Source organism: Poecilia mexicana, unplaced genomic scaffold (genome assembly GCF_051168715.1).
Source record: "Poecilia mexicana isolate PSO_F unplaced genomic scaffold, ASM5116871v1 scaffold_18, whole genome shotgun sequence".
Classification (NCBI taxonomy): domain Eukaryota; kingdom Metazoa; phylum Chordata; class Actinopteri; order Cyprinodontiformes; family Poeciliidae; genus Poecilia; species Poecilia mexicana.
The window spans coordinates 26,865,285-26,887,325 of record NW_028263387.1 but is presented as its reverse complement, the minus strand read 5'-3'; the positions used below and the strand labels follow the sequence as shown (position 1 = coordinate 26,887,325).

The window sequence follows — 22,041 nt, the reverse complement described above, 5'->3', positions numbered from 1 at the left end:
GCAGCTGGAACTTAAAAGTCTTCAAGAATTTTTAGTGGTTAATTTGTCAGGCACTACGGATAAATAAAACCAACTATCGTCAAGATGAAAATGGAAATTTTTAAATAATTGCACCAGGTCCGAGTTCTGCGCTCTGCGGTTCTCCGTGACTAACTGTAGGGCAGCTGAAGGAACTGGGAAAGCACTCCAGTGATTAACTGTTTTATTTCATTTTTTTGTCATTACAAGTTAATCATTACATGTAAAAGTCTGATAGGAATAAAGTCATGAATTTAAGGTATCAGCTCAGGTTTCTGACGGGTCCAGAACCGGGTCTCCTTCCATCTCGTGGCTCTGATGCGGGTCCAGAGCCGGGTTTTCGTCCATGTCTTGAGTCTGGGTCGGGTCCAGGTTTCCCTCCGTGGGGTGACTCTTCATGTGCGTTTTCAGACAGTGGCTCTGGGTGAAGGCCCGGTCGCAGACGCTGCACTTGTAGGGCTTGTCTCCGTTGTGGGTCCTCATGTGGACCTTCAGGTGTTCCCGTCGGGAGCACTCCTTCCCACACTCGCCGCACACAAACCTCTTGATGCCCATGTGGATCTTGATGTGGCTGTCCAGGTTGGCCTTCTGCTTGAAGCGGCGGCCGCACTCCGAGCACTCGTACGGCGCCTCGTCGGAGTGGATCCTCATGTGCTTCTTCAGGTCGCACTTGAACCAGAAGCCCTTGCTGCAGACGGCGCAGACGAACGGCCGGACGCTGCTGTGGGTCTTCAGGTGAGCCATCAGCGTTCCCTTCCACAGGAACGTCCGGCAGCAGACGTGGCACAGGAACGTCCGGTCCCTCTCCGTGTGCGTCTTGGCGTGGACCTTCAGCGAACCCTCGAGCTTGAAGCGCTTCCCACAGACGTCGCAGGCGTACTGCTTGTCGTCGGAGTGGGTCAGGCGGTGCTGGGTCATGGCGCGGCGAAGCCGGAACGACCTGTTGCAGACGTCGCAGACGTGCTTCTCCTTGACCGTGTGCAGCTTTTTGTGGGACATGAGGTGCGACTCCAAGCCGAAGGTCTTGAGGCAGACGTCACACTTGTGTGGCTTGTCCTCCACATGCAGCCACTGGTGGTAGTTCAGGGAGGCCATGTTGGTGAAGGTTTTACTGCAGACGCCGCATCTGAACCGACTCTCTCCGGTGTGCTTCGCCTCGTGGAGGGTGAGGCTCTGGACGGACACGAACGTCTTCCCGCAGTGCTGGCAGCTGTGGACCTTCTGGTGGTTTCGAAGATGCTCCTTTAGCTCGTCTGCAGACTCGAACTTCTCTCCGCAGGCGCCGCAGATGCCCTGCGGGTCGCCTGCGTGGTTCCAGACGTGGCTGATCAAACTGCCCAGCTGCCTGTACCAGGCGCCGCACACCTTACAGGACCTCTTGCTCCCCAAGGTCTTCTGCGTCGCCCTTTTCTCCTTCCGTTTCCTCGACCTTTTGGCAGTCTGCGGTTCAGGATCAGGGCTCCAGTCGTCATCTTCAGCCTGAAGGCCTGGGTCGGCTTCCTCACTACTGTCAACAGGGCTGCAGAGGCAACAACAAAAACAAACATGTTTGAAATCATGGCTGCCCACAGCTAAATAGCTGGATGCCTCTCCGCTCCAACAGATTAATGAATCAATATCCAGGATGCCATCAAGTCTGGCAAAGCTGAGACCTGCAGCAGGGTTGACCTCAGTTCATGGCAGCTGAAACCAGGTTGCACAGCTAGATGGCATCTGCCACCGAAAAGTTGCAGGCAATTATGACTCGTGTCTCACATTAATGACGTAAAAGTCAGAAAAAAGCAACAATCACCGTTCAGACTGCAGACATTCCCACATGTGGAACTACAGATGGAATCAATCTTCAGGATGCCGAAGTGCAAAAGAAACTCGGCCTGAAGAGGAAGTTAGGTTTTAGCTTCTACAGGAAGTTTTCCACTTTGAAAAACTTCCTGCAGTGATGAAACTATCACGACTAGTGCAGCTTCAGAAAGTTTCTTATTGTGACGATTTCCCTACATCCAAACTGGTCAGACGTGCAGCATTCCTGGCATGTAGCGTCTGGATGAACTGGACGTTTAATTTCCAACCAATGATTGCGAGCCGCTGCAGCTCAGTGCAGCTGCAGCGGCTCGCTGGGCCGTGGCTCATGATGCCGACAAAATCTAATTTCTTTGTCTCTCAGAAGCTTTCAGGGAATCGTTCAGATAAAAACTAGAGAAAAACATCTGTGTTTTAGTTTACAGTGTAGTTATGAGTAGATGAATCTTTTGAGTATGAACTGAGAACGCTGCCGCTGAGCTCTGACTGGACCTGGAACTGAAAACTGATATCAGTCGTTTACCAGGTATGAAGGTCGGATTTATCTCTCTTCATCGCCGCAGCATCGGATGAAGATGGCTCCTCGCTTTCCTGAAAGAAAACAAATTAGATGAAGCTTCACGTTTTCATGACTCAAACTGAACTTTATCTTATTATTTTAAAATTAAACAATTTAGGTAAACAGTCAGTTTTCTCCCTCACTTATTGGTCCAGATTTACTTATCGGAGTAAAATCTGTTTAAAAATGGTGACGATCGGCCGACATACCGTAAATTTAGCATTCAGTTTGTTTTTTAAGGGAAATTAAAACATGGAGCTGAATGAGTGAAAATATGATGGAGTATTAAGACAGAGAAAAAAGTTATGAGAATAAAATTCTAATATTGCCAGAATAATTGTAATAATACAGAAATAAAGTTGCAAAGTTATGAAAAAAATCGTAGAATTACAAGAAAAAAAGTCGGAAAGTTACGAGAATAAAGTTGTAAATAATGAGAATAAAGTCGTATTAAAGAGAGAAGCCAGGGGGCGCTGTTTGGACCGGGTCGGTTCTGGTCGGACCTTCAGCCGGATGTAGAGCGTCGGCTTCCCGCCTGAGCAGATCTGCTCCGGCGTCAGGCTCTGCGCCGCCAGCGGCTGCAGCCGCCGGTTCTTGGCGGCGATGAAGACGTCGAAGGGCCGTCCATCCGCCAGCAGGGGGCAGCGTGAGCGCAGCAGGTCCAGGAAGCCCGGCTCCGACAGCCCGCGGGGGCACTGCAGGTCCAGAACCGCACTGTGCTGAAACACTGACAGCAGCACAGCGTTAGTCGGCAGAGCTCCCAGCATGCACTGGGAGACAGGAGAGCTCCCAGCATGCACTGGGAGACAGCAGGGCTCCCAGCACGCACTGGGAGACAGCAGGACTCCCAGCATGCACTGGGAGACAGCAGAGCTCCCAGCATGCACTGGGAGACAGCAGGACTTCCAGCACACACTGGGAGACAGGAGAGCTCCCAGCACGCACTGGGAGACAGGAGAGCTCCCAGCACGCACTGGGAGACAGGAGAGCTCCCAGCACGCACTGGGAGACAGCAGAACTCCCAGCACGCACTGGGAGACAGCAGAGCTCCCAGCACGCACTGGGAGACAGCAGGACTCCCAGCATGCACTGGGAGACAGCAGGACTCCCAGCATGCACTGGGAGACAGCAGAGCTCCCAGCATGCACTGGGAGACAGCAGGACTTCCAGCACACACTGGGAGACAGGAGAGCTCCCAGCACACACTGGGAGACAGGAGAGCTCCCAGCACACACTGGGAGACAGGAGAGCTCCCAGCACACACTGGGAGACAGGAGAGCTCCCAGCACACACTGGGAGACAGCAGAACTCCCAGCACGCACTGGGAGACAGCAGAGCTCCCAGCACACACTGGGAGACAGGAGAGCTCCCAGCACACACTGGGAGACAGGAGAGCTCCCAGCACACACTGGGAGACAGCAGAACTCCCAGCACGCACTGGGAGACAGCAGAGCTCCCAGCACGCACTGGGAGACAGCAGGACTCCCAGCATGCACTGGGAGACAGCAGAGCTCCCAGCATGCACTGGGAGAGTTGGTTCTGGGCTCTCACCGGCCTTGGACAGGACTCTGGTCCGGTAGTCCTCCAGGATCCGGACCCGTAGCGCCAGGTGGTCCGCTGGGCTGCTGAGCCGAGGTCTGCCGGGCCGCCGGCCTCCAGGATGACCTCTGACCTGAGCCGACCTGCAGCGGGACGACAGAAGGTGAGCTTTGTTTGGCCGGAGGGTTCAGAGGTCAAATCTAGAGGCGGGTTAAACTTTTGGACACTTTAAAATCAGACAGATAATCTGTGGAAATATTTTTTTAGCTTCTGCAAACAGCAGAACTGAAAACCTCAGAAACGACCAATCAGATTGAGGAGGCGGGGAAACGTTATGACATCATCACCAAGAGTCTTTGCTCTTATTACAGACTCACTATTTGACCAGTTCTTGTTGTTTTGTTGGACCAGCCCGGTTCTGGTTCTGTTACCTTGATGGGATCTCGTAGTCCGGGTCCGTCAGGTCTTCTTGTTTCAGCCTGGAGGCGTCTATTGGCTCTTCATCACCACCATCGTCTTCATCATTCAGCGGCAGACCCTCCGCTCCATCCACACCTGAACCCAGCAGTTGGTCTGATTGGCTGAAGGTTCTGGTTCTGGTTCTGGTTCTGTGTGAACCAGTGAGCTGCTGCTGCTCCTCTTCCTCAACGACGACCTCCACTTCCTGGGTCGGCACATCTGGCCGCAGCAGACGAGGCAGAGACACAAGAACCAGAGTAAAACTATTTCAAGTATTTGTTAAAAAATCAACTCAAGGATTGATCAAAACGTCCTTTAATACTTAAACATTACATCATCAGATGGACCAAAATATAAAATGATGTGGACATTTTTTGCATGATAAAGACATAGAAGCTCAATAATTACTTAAAAAAATAAAAAATCTCCCACAGGCAGATTATTTCAAGATCTTTTCCCATGTTATCAGTTAACTAGAAAATTTTGTTCATATTATGAAATAATTAATTTACAACAGGTTCTTGCTGAAAAGTAAAATTTAAGTTAGTTTGTTCTTATTTAAAGATATTAGCAGTAAAAACTAGACAAAATACTTGGTAAGATTTGGTGTTTTTGCAGTGCAGCAGGTCGAACATACAGAGATTTTACTTCAGAAAGAGCAGCGATAAAGTACAATGAAAACATTCCTAGAAACATATATTTTCCCCAAAAAGCAAGTGAAGTAAAGGTGACTAGTTCCTCTCAGAATCCCAGCTGCTCTGAACCAGTAAACCCACCAGCTGTGACTGGTTTCCACTGACCTGCCTGCTGGTCGCCGACCTGCAGCAGCTCCAGCTGCCTCCTCTGGCCGTCGACGTCCCGCCTGAAGCTCGACTCGTCCTCCTGGCTCCAGGCCACGGTCCCCTCCACCGCCGCCAGCACGTCTCTGGCCGCCCGTTTCAGCAGCTCCGTGATCATCGCTCTCAGATTGTAGAATTTAGACACAACGAGTCGCTTCCTGAAATAAAATGTTTTCTGCTGTCAGGAAAAAGTTACAGCTGGAGAAACGGAAACCCGACACTGGAAATGAGTTTATCTGAACACAGAAGAACTTCCTGTGAGATAATCTGAGTTAATCACATGAGAAACTGAAATGAGCTCAATAACTTAAATTCTGACATATTTTTATATTTTTGAAGGAGAATTTTATTTACAGACGTCAGAATCAATTTTATTTCTGGTTTTGTGGTTTATATTTAAAATATCTTCCAGTCCCAGTGTTCATATTCTTCTACTTTATTGGTCTTGCAGAGGGTGAACTTGCATTATTATGCCACTTTATCAATAGATAAATGAAAAATGGTCTAAAAACAATAATATCATTCATGGCAGTAATTATTAGGACAACTAATCCTCCAGTGAATGTTAACATGACAGAACGTTCTAGTGGAAAACAAATATCTCTTCGTAGCAGAGATATTTATTTAAATGTCCTGGAAATATAAACAGCTAAACATCGAGGCACTGGGCCAGGAGTACTTTCTGTACTAAAACTAAAAATAGAGAACATAAGTTAAAATGAAGATTTAAACCAAACATAAGTTAAAATGAAGATTTAAACTAAACCAGGAGAACCTGAGAAAAAACAGGAAGACGGCTCTGGATACTGGCAGAGATGAAGTGGAGTTACTACAGTCTCAAACATGAAGGGCTCAGCCCATTAAAACCAGTTACCTTGGTGGTTTCCCATAATGTTTGTCCTTCAGGTGTTCCTGGTTTAGCCTGAAGGTCGTTGTTGGCTCCGCCCCTTCATCAGAGAGGTTCCCAGGTCGACTGTGACTCTCAGCCGCCTCACCTGAACACAACAGTAGCAGCAGAGTTCTGATCTCTGACATGATCCAGTACCTCCAGCCTGGTTCTGGTTCCTACCGCTGGGCTGCTGCTCCTCTTCCTCACCGCCTTCCTCCTCCTGGCTCTGCAGATCTGGGATCAGCTTGTTGGCTTTTCAGGCAGAAACAAACAAAACCTGATCATCATCTGACAATCTTCACAAAATGAAGCTGAAAACGGATAAAATAATTTATGGAAGCAAAACGTGAAAATTAAACAGCAAACAGATCAATGTGAGGCAGACAAATCACAGAACACCTGTTATTCTGCTTAATGAGTGTAAATCTCAGGAAACTTCAACTTTTTGCTTCCTTTCCCATCAGTCTAAATTATACTAGTTTATTTTGATGTCACTCCTTAAATACATGAAGATCTGAAGAAATTTCAGGGGTTGGAAATTTCCCCTGAAATTTCCAACCCCCACCCCACCCCTCCCCCTTCTAGGGCTCAGGGCCCCATGGTTCCAAATCTTAAGGACGCACCTGATTCACTATAAATACTTGCCGCTCAACTAAAAACCATCGTATTTATCTTTTACTGTGGACCTCCAGTCCACCACTGACCTCCTCTGTGCAGCTTGACCTGCGGCTGCAGCAGCTCCAGCTGCCTCCTCTGGCGGTCGATCTCCCGTCTGAAGCCCGACGCCTCCTGCTCGTACCCGGCCACGGCCTCCTCCACCGCCGCCAGCACCTTTCTGGTCGCCGAGCCCAGCCGCTCCGTGATTATCCCTCTCAGATCACTTGTATTCATGTTTACTCTCTCTCAGACTGATCTCCGCGGAAACATTCTTTGCTGTGTGGTGGGAATCGTTCACTTCCGGGTTAACCGATTCCCTCTCTTCGCTCCAGCTCGTGTAACTTCCGGCGGAGTGACCGCGCCAGTTTGTTCCGATGTAGCTAGTCCTACGGATTACATGGATTACAACGCGTCCAAAAGCCGCCTGACGGGCGTCATCACGGAGAAGCTGAGCACGGCCGCCTCGGAGATCCTGGCGGACGTGGAGATGACTTTTGTCCTGTACGAGGAGGAGGTTTCGGGCTTGAGGGAGGAAATAGACCGTCTGAAGAGCCAACTGGAGCTGCTCCAGCCTCGGGTTAAAGAAGAGCCCACAGGTCGGTTATCTTCCCGGAAGCCTCGTTGTCAGCCAGGTTCAGCAGAAATATATGATGTAGTTCCTGACGCCCTGCTGAAATTCAACCAAACTTTTCCAACATTAAGCCGAAACCAGCGAGCATCTCTTTGGCAGCTGCAGTAAAGCCGGGGAATTTTCTGTTTAATTTCTACAAAAATATAACGGAAATTTGTAGCATTTTTGTAAAAATGCAACTGAAACATTTTAAATAGATAACCGCTCCTGGAATAACGGTTCCTATTCAAACGTTGCAGGTCTGTTTATTAGAAACACAGAGATGGTTAATTGGTGCTAAACAGCGACTCCTAGCGGAACCTGTGGGTAAATTATCTATCTATCTATCTATCTATCTATCTATCTATCTATCTATCTATCTATCTATCTATCTATCTATCTATCTATCTGCAGAAACAAAATCATGTCTTTTTAATTTTCTTGTTTTGATTGTTAAAATTCTCCCATATTACGAAATGTTAATTTGGGGCAGTTCAGAGCATTTTTAGAAAACACTTTGTGGTGGGACTAGATTAATTTTTAAAATTGGGTTAATTGCAGGATCTGGAGGTAGGTAGGTAATTTTATTTATATAGCACATTTTCAGCAACGAGGCAATACAAAGTGCTTTACAGGAATTAAAAGGAAATACAAACAAAATAACAAACAAAAGGAAAGAGCAAAATAAAAAAAAAATCTATTAATGTTGACCTAAAGCAGTGGTTCCCAAACTTTTTCTGGCCCCCCGTATGGATTACAAATAGAGAGAGTTAGAGTCTGGTAGTCTGGTTGAACGATGTGTCGGGGGTTGGGGGCGTAGAGAGATTCTTAGAGACTCCCTGTTATACTCTTCCATCCACTCGCACACAGCACACATTGTTTTGGTTTTTTATCCATACCGCTTCCTGCGGCCCCCCTGCAATGGCAGGGCCTCCTGCAGAAGTCCGATAAAGGTGTTCTTATCGGACTTCTCTGAAGGCATGATGTCCTTGGGAGCGCTCAGCTCCACAGCTGCACAGATAACAGGAGGGGGTGAGGAGGGAAGAGCGTTATGTTTGCATATCTTCAAGGATATTAGAAATATGCAGCCCTGCTGAACGGACCACAGTTGGATCATTCTTGAGACACATTTGGGGGGCCGCACAAAATCAGTCCAAGGACCAAAAATGGCCCCCGGGCCGCACTTTGGACTCCCTGCAGTAAAATGCTTGCAATGAAATAAAAACGGGTCACGTCTCTGCTGCTGGTTTAGAAACGATTTAAGAGGAAAGAGAAGCAGATAGAGGCGACGGTTTGATCTGCATCAGACCGAGGTTAAACTCTGAGAGGGTCCTGATAACACACACACACACACACACACACACACACACACACACACCTACACACACATTCACCTACACACACACATCAACACACACACACATACACACATCAACACACACAGATCAACACACACACACTGGATTATGTTCTATTTATTGATTGAACTTTGTGTGTTTTGTGTTCAGTAATATTAATGATCATATTGATTATTTCTGATCCAGACGACCAGATGCTGCTCCCTCTGTGTGGCGCTGAAGGAGCTGACGGATGGGGGGACGGCGCTGACAGATGGGGGGACGGCGCTGACGGATGGGGGGACGGCGCGGGACAGACGAGTCAAATAAGTACGACTTCATCAGACAGACGGATTTTATTTATAAGAAACGGCTTTGATATGTAAACCATTTAAAACACAGCATTAATACACAAATATCGTAATTATTAACTGTTTGATTTCACTTTACTATTTTTGCCTTTAGTTCAGTTAAATAAAACGAGAGCAAAAATTTTTAAAAAGCAAACGTCTAACAAAAAAATCCAACATAAATAGTTTTTATTTTTAAAGGGCCACAGTTGCATTTCCTACTTTTAGATTTTCAAATAAAGATAAACATTAAACTTGAATGAAACCTTTGCCTATAGAATGCTGATTTTTGCAACAGCAAAAATGTAAAAAATGTTTAATAGTTTCCAACATAATAACAAAGAATGGTTGCATAAATAAATTTTTTTATTTAATTCTGTTCTGGAAATGTGTGCAATTATTCAAAGAATAAATATCTGTATTCTTTATGAAGTCATTTAAGTTAATATTAAGCTGCAGAAAGTTTTAGTTCTGTTGATTTAAACACACGTGAACGACCCACACAGACAACGTTCGTTATTTACCGGTGAAACGTCTGCAGAAGGAGAAACACGGCGAGCCGCGTCTCCAAGCCGCTCTGCGTGATCTGAAAACCTTCAGTACGTCTCCTTCATGAGCAGGAAGGGGCTGAAAACAACTTCCTGCCCTCACAGCAGGGGGCTGTTCAGGTTGGAGACGAAGAGCGGGAACCAGAAACTAAATTTACACCCAGACAGTTTTACAGCTGGAGAAGATTAAGACACCACCTGTAAAAACATGCTGAGGTTCAGGAATCCTGTCTTCACACAGTTTTAACAAATTCCTCCTCTGGATGAAAAACATCTAGTAACATAAAGCTGCTGATGTAAGACTGATAACAAAACAATAATTCAAACTGTAGTTTTATTTAATGAAGTCTGAAAACAAGTTTTATTTGTATTTTTAAATAACATTTTTCTTTTTAGTTTAATCATTTACAGATAACATGGAAAGTATTTTAAACATCTTTTAAAACTAATTTTAAGTTCATTTATATTTGCACATATATTTTTGACTTTTCATGTTTCTTGTTTATTTTTTCTGTTTTACAAAATATAAAAATTATTTTTTACATTTTATGTTTAATTTATTCATATTTTGTTATTGTGGTTAGAGCTTTTCTTTTTAGTTTGATCCTTTAAAGGCAACCTGAAAAACTTTTTTTTTTTTACTTTTTAATTAATTTATTTACATTTTTTGGGTTTTTCCTCCTTACGTTTTTAGTTTAAATTATATTTTTATTTGTTTTTTTTTTAATTTTCTTAATTCAGTAGCTTTTTTATTCATTAACTTGCGTATTAACATATTTTTTTTTGTAATAATAATCATCCAATGATCAATAAAAGCTGTAGAAACCCTGTGATTTTGCTAATCGTATTACAGATGTTAGCTTCTGGTTATTCTATAATATTTTTCCATGTATTATAATTCTGTGGCTGTTGTTGCTGACTTGTGTCCAGAGCTGGAGGATCCTGAGACCCCAACGATCGTCTCCTACACCGGGTGGCTAACGGACGACCAGCCGGACGACAGGCCGGATCCTGACGAAGCCTCGAGGTCAGGAGGTTAAATCTTCCTCTGATGAAAACGTCTTTATCTGTTTCACTTTAAAAACTTTAAAAACTCTCCAGCAACCTGCAGATGGTGTCAGTAGTCTCCTGTCCAGATGAGTCAGTCTGTCCAGGTTTTAACTGTGTGTCCTTTGCTCAGGTTGACTGATGGGACCAATATGGTCGCCTCTCATCTCAGAAACCTGGAAAACTGTGTGGATCTTAAGATCTGCATCCTGACCGACTGGACCATTGAGGAGGTCTCAGACCAAGGTAGGGATGCTCTTCTTCCCCACGTTCTGTTTCTGGGCTTGATTGCTCTGGTCTGAGCGGAACATGGCTGCCGTCTCCCCGCTCCAGTGGATGATCAGTACTCGGTTCACGAGATGAAGTTTCGCTCAGGGCAGCAGGAAGCCGACTTCTTGAAGCTGCTGAGGTCCTTCTTCCCTCTGCTGGCCCCCAGCACTCCCTTTGAGTTCTTGATCACCGACCCGACCAACCGGCTGCAACCTCTGGAGGTGCAGTCCTTCACACCGGAGCAGATCTGCAGCGCAGCGGGAAACTCTGCCCTCTACATCCGCCTGAAGGTACTGCACCCAACCATAAAGCAGAAAGCTCCACTTTCATTGACCAACAGGTTGATCAGTGATGGAAAAATTAGAATTATAATGTTGGAATGTCACTGTAGCGTTAGCTTCTGCTAACTACTCTGTTGGTTAGCCGTTTAGTGTTAGCTTCTGCTAACTACTCTGTTGGTTAGCCGTTTAGTGTTAGCTTCTGCTAACTACTCTGTTGGTTAACCCTTTAGTGTTAGCTTCTGCTAACTACTCTGTTGGTTAACCCTTTAGTGTTAGCTTATGCTAACTACTCTGTTGGTTAGCCATTTAGTGTTAGCTTCTGCTAACTACTCTGTTGGTTAACCCTTTAGTGTTAGCTTATGCTAACTACTCTGTTGGTTAACCCTTTAGTGTTAGCTTCCACTAAGTACTATGTTGGTTAGCCCTTTAGCCTTAGCTTATGCTAACTACTCTGTTGGTTAGCTGTTTAGCATTAGCTTCCACTAACATCTATGTTGGTTAGCCGTTTAGCGTTAGCTTCCACTAACATCTATGTTGGTTAGCCATTTAGCGTTAGCTTCCACGAAGTACTATGTTGGTTAGCCATTTAGCGTTAGCTTCTGCTAACTACTCTGTTGGTTAGCCATTTAGAATTAGCTTCCACTAACATCTATGTTGGTTAGCCGTTTGGCGTTAGCTTCTGCTAACTACTCTGTTGGTTAGCCATTTAGCATTAGCTTCCACTAACATCTATGTTGGTTAGCCGTTTGGCGTTAGCTTCCACTAACTGCTATGTTGTGACAGAGCTAAAAAGCTTTCTTCTCTCTTAGTGTCCAGTTGAGCAGGAAGCAGGAAGTCGTCAGCAGCCTATGCAGACCAGTGATGATGACTTTAACGATGAAGATGCTCCGCCCATGGAGCTTCAGCCTGCACCCGACGCCAAGTGAGAAAACACAAACACTGTAAACGGTGAATCGTCTAAGTCTGCATTTCACCTAAAACTTTCGATCTTTTCTGTTTCCCCGTAGCAGAAACGAGACTCTTCAGGAAAGGCCGGTTGAAAATCAGCGTGGTCATAATGAGGACATCATTCTGAAGGTCCGCGTTATAGAGGATCCCCGTATTGTGGCTCTGTCAAAGACCGGTAAACATTTACTGAGTAATTCTAATAATTACTACATTGCTACAGCGTTTTAGCATTAGCTTCCACTAATTACTATGTTGTACAGCACATTAGCTGAAGCAGAAATAATGTTTCTGATTAGTGCTTTTGGGTTAGTGCGGCTAACTCTGTAGCTCGCGGTGCTCGCCTCTGGCTATCAGACGCTACAGGCTAAACCCAGAGTAGGTCTTGGAGGGTTTCATGTTCCTGATTGCTCCGTTTCAGTGCTGAAGAGGTACAAGTCCAAGAAGCTCCGGTGTCGCCGTGGGATGCAGGAGGCTGAGTTCCTGAAGCTGCTGACGTCCACCTTCCCCCAGCTGGCCGCTGCAACGCCAACGTTTGAGTTTTTAATCACCAACAAGACCAAGAAACTGCTGCCTCTGAAAGTGGAGTCCTGGACGCCTGAACAGATCAGCAGCGCTGCTGGGAACTCTGCCCTCTACATCCGACTGAAGGTACTGCAGCTGGCGCCAAAGCAGTTCAAGATGGCTGAACAGGAAGCCATCTTGCTCCGGTCTCTGAAAATGGGTTTTTCTCTTTAGTCTGTAGGGGGAAACATCAAGTCCAGACTGAAAGATCTGCTGGCAGACGCACCAAGAAAAAAGTGACTTATTATAATTTTTTTACAATAATTTTCTGCTTCCTGTTTTTGGCTATTTAAAGCAATGTTTAGTTTTCTAAACGTTGTTTTTTCCTCAGAAAAGAAAACAAACCTCAGCTCAACGAAACAGACACCCACATCAACCTGAGGATTCACGTCCTGGAGGACTCCGGCATCGACGTCGTCACGTCAGAAGGTGAATTTAAGCTCAGGAGGCCGAGGAGCCTGGAGGCGTTTACTCGTTTTATTCTCTGTCAATAATCAATACTATATGAGCTGAGCATAAACGCCACAGCTTCTGATTCCAGATGAACACGAGTTTTTAAGTTTTTTTTTTTACGAATTTGATAATCTGTCAATAGAAAGATGAAGACATTTTAAAATAATGACTCAAAACAGATTTTATGATTAAACAAAGAAATGGATTAGCTTTAATTTTGTTTATTTTTTCTCATCTTCTCTCCAACTTTCTGAGGCTGTCACTTTGAAAAACGCTAAAATTCACAAGAAAACTTTATTATTTTCAATGTTTTAAGTGCATGAATATGAAATGGATTCACAAAGCAAATAACTGATTCTGCTGGACAACGGAGGAGGAATTATTTTTTATTCATACGTTCTCTGGTGCAAAGCTCCTTTAGTACATGAAGCTTTTTTTTCTTAGCTGAGTTTTTAGCATAAATATACATTAATATGTTTCTATTTTCCCCTGAACAAGTTTGTGTTACCAAATGTGTCTTTATTAATTTGTGTGCCGTTTCCCTCCCTGTCCTGCTGACGTTGTTTGTGTTTCAGTGCTGAGGAAGTATCGTCTGAACAAACTGGAGTGTCGCCGTGGGATGCAGGAATCGGACTTCCTGGACCTGCTCAGGTCCACCTTCCCACAGCTGGCGCTGTTTGAAGCCTTTAGGTGCGACCGCAGCGGGAAGCTGCTGCCTCTCCACCTGACGTCCTTCACACCTGAGCTGATCTGCAAGGCGGCCGGGACGTCTGCCCTCTACCTGCGGCTCCAGGTACTGCAGCAGGGCGGACTCAGCCAGAACCCCTCAGGTTACCTGATAACTTAGGAAACATTTTCCTTTCAGCATCCAGAGGAACCCAGTGATGGAGCAGAGGAGCCTCAGCAGAATAACCAGGATGGAGAGCGTTCACATCCAGCCACGCCCAGCAACAGGTAAAAACCTTTCAGTTTCCAGACAATCTGATCGGTTTCATCTGATCAGCTTTTAATCCTCCTCTTTCTGTCCTCCAGAAATGAAAACCCCGACCCAGCAGACGACGACGCTCACATCAACCTGAACGTCTGCTACCTGGAGGAGTCCCAGATGGATTCGTTTTCCTCTCAGGAAGGAGCTTCTTCCACCTTCAGCCCGCAGCTCCGTAATTATTTCTGCCCTTTTCTGTTTCTGATGCAGTTTAGAGAGGCAGAAATCTCTCATGTGAAAGTAAAATCAGAAACACAGCTTTCAGAGAAAACCTGCGAGCTCTCGGTTAGACACCATGACGGTGTGACGTTACAGTTTAGTGTTGAGATGAACTCTGGACGGTTCGGTTCGTTTTCCGTTACAGCCGACAAACGATTTCACCACCATCACAGGCACAAGGCGACAAAACACGGCAAACAGGCTGAAAATATTAAAAATTAAAAGAATTTAACGTGCAACAGCAGATAATCGAAGCATGTAGCTTCACACAGAGAAAAATATAAAAGTAAAATAAAACTAAAATACTGCACAGTAACACAAAATGTCCAAAGCGATCAGTAATCAGATGCATGAGTTAAGGTTACAGCAGCAGCACTCCTCTAAGATTTCCAGAAACTTCACACAAATCTGCAGATTCTCATTTATTCTCATTTATTCCAGGAAAAGCAGCAGCTGCTTGTCCTTCCAGTGACGAGGTTCACTGCATGCAAACAAGCTGCATCCCCAGCTGCTGAATTTAAACTGACGTTCCCCCAGAGGCAAAATATGCTTCAAGTTTAATGAGAATCTGAAAAGAAAGATTTCCCACTCTATAAAAACAAAACAAAAACATTTTGCTCATTAAGGATGGATCCCAAAGACGGTTTGAGAGTGAGAACTGGACCGGACCAAGCATGGAGCCTTGGGGAATCCCATATTTAAAGGAAATGCTTCAGTTTCTTTTTTCAGCCTGTTGTACTTTAACTTAACGATTCAGAGTTAAAAAGCTCCAGTAATCTCATCTCAGTAGTTAACTGTAGTTTATTTAAACTCCTGGTCATTTGGTAAATAATCGTTTTCTTAAAAACTTACAATAGAGACAGAGAGGTTAGCTAACAGCTGACTGGCTGAGTTTTCTTTGTTTTCTCAGTTTTGCAGAAGTTTCCGATCCATGTGCTGACATGTCCCCGAGGTCTGCAGCAGCCGGACTTCCTGGCCTTCCTCAGATCCACGTTTTCTCAGCTGGCTTCAGATCAGCCCTTCAGGGTTTTTGCTCTTCAAGGCCAGAAGATGCTGCAGCTGAACCTGAACAGCGTGAATCCAGAGGAGATCAGGACGACCATCGACTCCCTGGAGGCTTCGGTCATCTGCGTCCAGCAGCTGGTACGTCAGCCGCCACCAGATCCCTTCACACACCGGAGACATTTAATCACACTCTGTCGTCGTTTATGAAACTCTAGAAGAATCCTCCTCAGAAAGAAGCCGCTGAATCTAAAGATCCTCGTCCAAGAACTCCACAGGCCAGGTGAGTCAGGAACAGCCGGTTCTTTTGGAGAACCGGTTCTCTAAAAGAACTGATTCTCTACAGGAACTGGTTCTCTATAAGAACTGATTCTCTACAGGAACTGGTTCTCTATAAGAACTGATTCTCTACAGGAACTGGTTCTCTGTAAGAACTGATTCTCTACAGGAACTGGTTCTCTATAAGAACTGATTCTCTACAGGAACTGGTTCTCTATAAGAACTGGTTCTCTATAAGAACTAATTCTCTAAAAGAACTGATTCTCTACAGGAACTGGTTCTCTATAAGAACTGATTCTCTATAAGAACTGATTCTCTACAGGAACTGGTTCTCTATAAGAACTGGTTCTCTATAAGAACTAATTCTCTAAAAGAACTGATTCTCTACAGGAACTGGTTCTCTATAAGAACTGATTCTCTACAGGAACTGGTTCGCAGTAGTTCAGTTTCTTGGACTCGTTAAGCTGCTTGCTTAACGGTTCTGCTGATCGGTTCCCGTGCCATGTGCCGTATTTGCGTGATGACATGCAGTGATATTGGAATCGTATTGATTTTTTCTTATAAATCTCCATCCCCAGTTAAACTCTTTGATTTCTGACTAATTTCTCCATTTCCTCTTATTTTGTCAGAACTCAGTCACCCAGCAGGACGACCTCTGACCCAGAAGACCTGGTGGAGCTGAAGATCTGCATCGTGGCCGACCCCATGATAGACGTTGCCTCTCCTCTAGGTGAACTCAGAGCTTTCAATAATCAATCAAGTTTATTTATATAGCAGGTTTCAGCAACATGGCAGAACAAAGAGCTTTGCATCATAGAAACAATTTAAATATGACATTTTGTCGTTGTTACACGTCAGGTTATTGATTAATGTTTCATTGATTATTAATCACCTGGGTTTTAGTCTAGATTTAAAGGCTCTCGGTGTTTCAGCAGTTTTACAGTTTTCTGGACGTTTGCTCCAGATTTGTGGTGCATAGAAGCTGAAAGCTGCAGGAATCAAAGCCTGGATGAGACTTTAGTCCTCCGGTCCTGGAAATGTTCTGCAGCTGGTAGAAGGCCCACTGTGGAACCCGAGGGTCAGGTCAGAGGTCAGAGGTCAGCCTGATCTCTGGTCTCCAGCTGGAAGAACTCTATAACTCTAGATCTATGACTGGATCGTTCCTCTTCAGGTCCAAAGAACAGTTTTGTCTCTGTTCGGCGTGTTCAGGTCTCCATGGTGACCAGCTGTCTTTATTCCTCCCAGTGTTGCAGAAATGCCCCATCCTGAGGTTTCAGTGTCCCGGCTCCCTTCAGGAGGCCGAGTTCCTCCGCTTGCTGCGGACGACCTTCCCTCAGCTGGCTGGAGAAGCGTTGGACTTCCTGACCGGTCTCGGCGGCGACGTGAGGCCCATCAACCTGCAGAATCTGACGTCGGATGACATCAGCAGGACCCTGAGATCAGCCAGCGGGTCTCTGCTCTTCATCCGCCTGAAGGTCAGAAGCCTTTTCTCTGTCCTGTGAGGCTCCAGCAGCGCATGGCCAGGCCTCAGTGTTCAGGTGGGGAGGTGTCGGCTTCATTCGGGTCTCAAACTCTTCCAGGAGCAACGTAACGCCCAGACCAGCGAGAAACGGAGTCGCGTCGACGTTTCTCCTGCCAGGTAAGTCCTGAAAATCAGTCCAGGCTGTAGTCGGATCTCTGTGGGGATTTAAATATGAAACGAAGCGTGAAGATGCGGCGCTCGGTTTGCAGAGGTTGAGACCAAACCAGGCCGGGGTTTGTCGGGGTTTACGTTCGTACTCGTAGAAGAGATTCAGATTCGGTTCGAAAGCTGAGTTCTGTTCAAGAAAAATGTTTTTTTCCTTTAATAATTAAAAAATAACCTTTTCAAAGGTTATAGGAACAAAATCTGCATCTTCAGGTCTGAGTTGTAAACTTTCAGTGTTGGACTCACTTCTGCTAACAGTGGAGCTAATTTTACAGTTAGCGCTTTAGCTAACTGTTAGCTAACACTTAGCGCTAAATCCTTAACTTAGCACTTCGCTTGGCTGTTTTCTCATCTTTCCGTTGATAAAGTTTGACCCTTTGTTGAAGTTTTGGTTATTGACTGTTAAGAATAGTCGATAACTTATATTGATGCTCTTATTTTGAAGTAGACGGACATTGCTTACGCAGCAGGTCAGTTTCCTGTTTACAAACAAGAAACATACAGGAACAAAAGAAATGAAACCAGACAACAAGATACAGACATAAAAATCTAAGTCAACTGTAGACCATTTAAGTTGTGTAAGAATTAAACGGATGGCTTGGCGCGTTAGCATTAGCTCCTGCTAACCACTGGAGTGTTTGATGGTTTGTGAGGCGGCTGCAGAGCGATTGTTTCCATCTGGTATCTTATAGGCAGGGCCTCTTTAATACGCTGTGGACAGACATGTTTCATGTTAATGCAAAGCTTCCTTTAGCCATGCTAACTTATGTTTCACCTGCAGCAAAAATAGAATAAAACGAAGGAAAACATCACAGAGTCGGTCCAGCGGAGCGTCCAGTGAGGACGTTGACACCGAAGACAGTGAGGACAACGACCATCAGAGAAATGTGAAGTCCACCGAAGTCTTGGGTCTGGAGACCGTTACGGCCAAACAGAGCGGTCCTCCTGTGCAGGAGACGGACAAACATCCTGAACCCACGGCAAACACGGACGACGAGCGGACGGACGACAGCGACGATGAACGGTACAACCAACATCCTCTGGTTTGCAAGCTCTCTCTCGGTCTCCCGCAGCCGGGGTCGTCTGGGCAGAGTTCAGCGCCAGAAACAAAGACTGAACCTGCAGACCCAACGGGACAGAAACCTGCAGCCGAGGCGGCGAACAGCCAGGGAGACGATGGCGAAACGGAGGACAGTGAGGACTACCACGACCCTGGAAGCGCAGAGTCTTCCCGACTGTCGTCGTTTCACCCCAGGAGGCCGGAGAATGAAATGAAGCAAGACACGAGCAAAAAACGCGTGAAGAAGAAGAAGAAGGAGAAGAAGAAGAAGAAGGAGAGAGAGAAGGAAAAGAGGAAGGACAGAGAGAAGAAGGGGAAGAAGAAGAAAGAAATCAAACTGGAAGTTGGATCGACAAACCAGAGGATGGAAGCGGTGCAAATAGTTGATGGTGAGGATGGAGGTGATAAAAACGCCACAGTCTGGTCTCTGCAGCCTTGGACGTTTGGTACAGATGCAAAGAGACAGACAGGAGCTGTGGAAACGGCAAAGAAGAAAAAAGTTGAGCTTTCACCAAACAAAGAGACGAACGGCAAGACAGAGGAGGTGGAAATCATCGACATTGAGGATGATGATGATGGAGACGAAGCATCTTCCCAGCCTCAGGTATCTGGTCAAGACGCAAAGCAGCAGAAAACCAGAACGGAAGACGGAGATGAAGAGGAGCATGCAGCAGCGAAGACGATGGAGAACATGGCGGCGGTGGAGATAGTTGATAGTGACGATGGAGACGGGGATGAAGACTCATCGACTCCTCAGCCTCACGTATCTGGAAGAGACTCGCAGCAAACCAGCGCAGAGGCAAGGAAGGTGTTGGAGAATTCAACCCCCGGGCCTTCAGCTGCCAACACAGACGGCAGTTTGCCTCCAGCTGTTCAGAAGCCTCAGCATCTGTGTGAAGTGTGCCAAACGTACCACCAGTCGAGGGGAATCCTGATGAGACACATATGGAGGAGCCACGTCAACAACCAGGGCCTCGTCTGCGGAGTCTGCCGCCAGCGCTGCGACTCCAACGCTGCACTCAAGGAACACCTACAGACTCACAAGAAAACCTACACCTGCAAGATCTGCGGGAAAACGTTCTTCACCAGAAGTGGCTGCCGGAGACACATGATCCGACACAAAGGTAACGGCTGAAAACACAAGACTGAAGCCATTATATTCATGAAAACACCAGAATAGTTTCACTGTTGGCTGGAAGAAAATCTCACAACGATGAGAAAAATATTTAAATTTGAGAAAAAGCTCAGATGGACTTGATGGGATCAGCAGCTCTGGGTCTGTCTGTGAAACTGATTCAGTCGTTTAAAGAATCGTTTCAAAGTCCTGCAGCTCATAATCATTTAATTCTGTTTAAAGAATTTAATCATTATAAACCGCTCACAATAACACAGTTTTCTGGATGATAAATTGACCCAGAAGTTATTGTGATAAATGATAATATTGTTGTTTTGAGATAATTTTCAACTAGTGTAGTGGTCATAGCATCATTTAACATTTAACACTGGAGCAGGAAGACATTTAAAATATGCAAAATAAACAAAACAACAAATAAAATGAATTATGAAATGTCTGGAAACCAAAGGAACCTGAGTTTATCATCCAGTTTTCAGGAGAAAAGGAAACATGACAATCATGCAAATGGAAATTATTTTAATTTATCATATGATTAATTAGTTTTTTATGACAAACCATGATTCACAAGACACTCAGTATTTCTCATTTTAACGCAGTTTGGTGTGGAGTGCTCATGGAATTACAACTTTATGCTCATATTAAGAACAAAAACAAATAAGAAACTTCCTCATTTGCTCCTTATTCTCATCATAAGTAACTGACTGAAGCTCGCAGAGAAAAGCCAGAAAAGACGACAAGAATTCACTGCAAACGCAGAATGTTCTGCAGCTCCTCAGTTCTTCTGATGAGTTTAAACATAAACAATGTCGTTGCACAAGATGATAAAAAAAGCTTATTCAAAAAAAAGCTTTTGAATAAGCTTTTCAAAAGCTTATTCCTTTTCAAAATATCTTTTGAAAAGGAATAAGCTGAAAAGCCGACAAGTTTTGAGTCTGAAAACACTTCAGTGAATCTATTTCTGTTTTGAGAATCACAAACTGATCGGTCGCTTTCTGAGTTTACTTTTACAGCAGCTGACCAAATGCTCCACAATTTACCAAACATTAAAAAGTTCACTGAGCAGGAAACGGAAAACGAGTTCAGGAAAATATCAGAAAACAGCCTGGATTAAACGTCACAAACTGGATTAATAAACTGAACTTTGAAATTATTTTGAAGCTCAAAATTATAAAATGATTTTAAACTTTTTACATTTTAAGTCAATTTGTTGTTTTCTAATTTGGCAGAAACTGAGTTAAACCCTGAAAACACTTAAATACGGCTTAAAGCCATTTAAACCTGAATTAAACAGTCAGAATATGAAGCATCATTGAAAGTGTGTTGTAAATCCGTCTGTAGGGGGCGATCCTGAGCAGAAGTAGCCTGAAGCCGTCTGGACGTCGTCTGCAGAAGAAAACTCAGGAAAAACGGCAGCAGAACCACAAAAAACTGAAAAACCATAACAGCAACATCTGGATATCAACTCCTGTTGGCGTCGTTCAGCAGAATCCAGGTACAAAATGTCAGAAAAGCGTCCGCTCAGGCTGAGTTGGGTTTCCGGAGTTCTGGTTCGGTCCGGCGCACTGAGCGAAGGAGGAAACGTTTTTCCTTTGGGTCCTTCTTGTTCCTGTTACAGCTGGTTTGTTCGTTTATGTTTGAGGAGGATTTCCTCTGCTGCTCCTCGCTGCCGTGTTGAAACTGTGACCAACTGACAGGTTTTGGTTTTGAAGCTCTGTGAAGTGGAAGCTTCTCTTTCCTGGGAGTTCCTCTCACTTGGGACATTTCTTAATAAAAAGTGACAAAACGGGTTCAGCATAAATTCCTGGATATTATTGAGTTTTATGAAGATTTCATATTTTTAGGGTAATTTCTGGAAACCGTGACTTTTTTTAAGTACCCAGACGATTTGAAGCTGACAAGAGTTTTTCTTGTTGTTTTGAATTCTGTTTGAAATGTTCTTTATGTTAATATTTTAAATAAATCCTTCAGTTTTTAGTTATTGTATTTCTGCCATGCTGTGGTTTTTTCATTTGGTTCAACGGTGTACTGGACCACAAGAAGTGGCATAAATGAAGGCACAATTATTCACAATTATATTCTCAGTTATCACACTTTACAAGCTGTGTTGTGTGTGTACATTTAAAATATTGTAATCAGGCTTGAAATGTATCAAAATGTGTCCAAGGCCACTTTTTAGAGCCACCTGGCATTTCTGTGAGTGGGAGTTTGGGTGAAGGAGTCACCAGGAGGGCCTGATCAGCCAATCAGAGGCAGCCCTCAGAAAGCCTGCACTGGACAGACGATTATAAAATAAAGGCTTTTCTACTACACTCATTAACAGAGGGACAGAGAGTTAAGGAAATAAATTAATTAGTCTTATTTTGATATGAGACACTGTTTCAATTAATAAACAAATCCAAAATAACACAGAACGTCTTCAGATGCTTTAATGAAAGACCACTGAGACTCCTGGCAGAACCCAGAGTGAAGAAGAGGTGAAAGCTTTTAATATCCACCAGCCCTCCAACAG

The 22,041-nt window shown here is 44.8% G+C and overlaps 2 protein-coding genes across 3 annotated transcripts; one reads left to right on the top strand and one right to left on the bottom strand.

Moving 5' to 3' along the window:
- Nucleotides 1–185: 185 nt before the first annotated feature.
- On the bottom strand, nucleotides 186–7,117 carry LOC106928578 (uncharacterized). Its single transcript, XM_088015573.1, has 9 exons — nucleotides 6,808–7,117; nucleotides 6,284–6,355; nucleotides 6,089–6,209; nucleotides 5,176–5,372; nucleotides 4,348–4,594; nucleotides 3,929–4,059; nucleotides 2,881–3,104; nucleotides 2,342–2,409; nucleotides 186–1,537 (listed from the first exon to the last, which is right to left on the bottom strand). Exons 1-9 carry the CDS (start codon nucleotides 6,992–6,994, stop codon nucleotides 286–288), a joined length of 2,499 nt encoding a protein of 832 aa, XP_087871699.1. The 5' UTR covers nucleotides 6,995–7,117; the 3' UTR covers nucleotides 186–285.
- Nucleotides 7,118–7,144: 27 nt separating this feature from the next.
- LOC106913340 (uncharacterized) lies at nucleotides 7,145–21,515 on the top strand. Of its 2 annotated transcripts, none has more exons than XM_088015556.1 (20): nucleotides 7,145–7,356; nucleotides 8,915–9,037; nucleotides 10,536–10,632; nucleotides 10,786–10,898; nucleotides 10,986–11,212; nucleotides 12,013–12,125; nucleotides 12,214–12,326; nucleotides 12,570–12,799; nucleotides 12,887–12,948; nucleotides 13,044–13,141; nucleotides 13,741–13,958; nucleotides 14,031–14,119; nucleotides 14,198–14,325; nucleotides 15,280–15,512; nucleotides 15,590–15,654; nucleotides 16,280–16,380; nucleotides 16,896–17,125; nucleotides 17,231–17,289; nucleotides 18,119–19,521; nucleotides 20,871–21,515. In XM_088015556.1, the coding sequence occupies exons 1-20, from the start codon at nucleotides 7,158–7,160 to the stop codon at nucleotides 20,891–20,893; spliced, it is 3,924 nt and encodes a 1,307-aa protein (XP_087871682.1). In that variant the 5' UTR covers nucleotides 7,145–7,157; the 3' UTR covers nucleotides 20,894–21,515. The 2 variants fall into 2 exon arrangements, with proteins under 2 accessions (XP_087871682.1, XP_087871681.1); XM_088015555.1 differs by having other exon boundaries at nucleotides 12,211–12,326.
- Nucleotides 21,516–22,041: the final 526 nt, after the last annotated feature.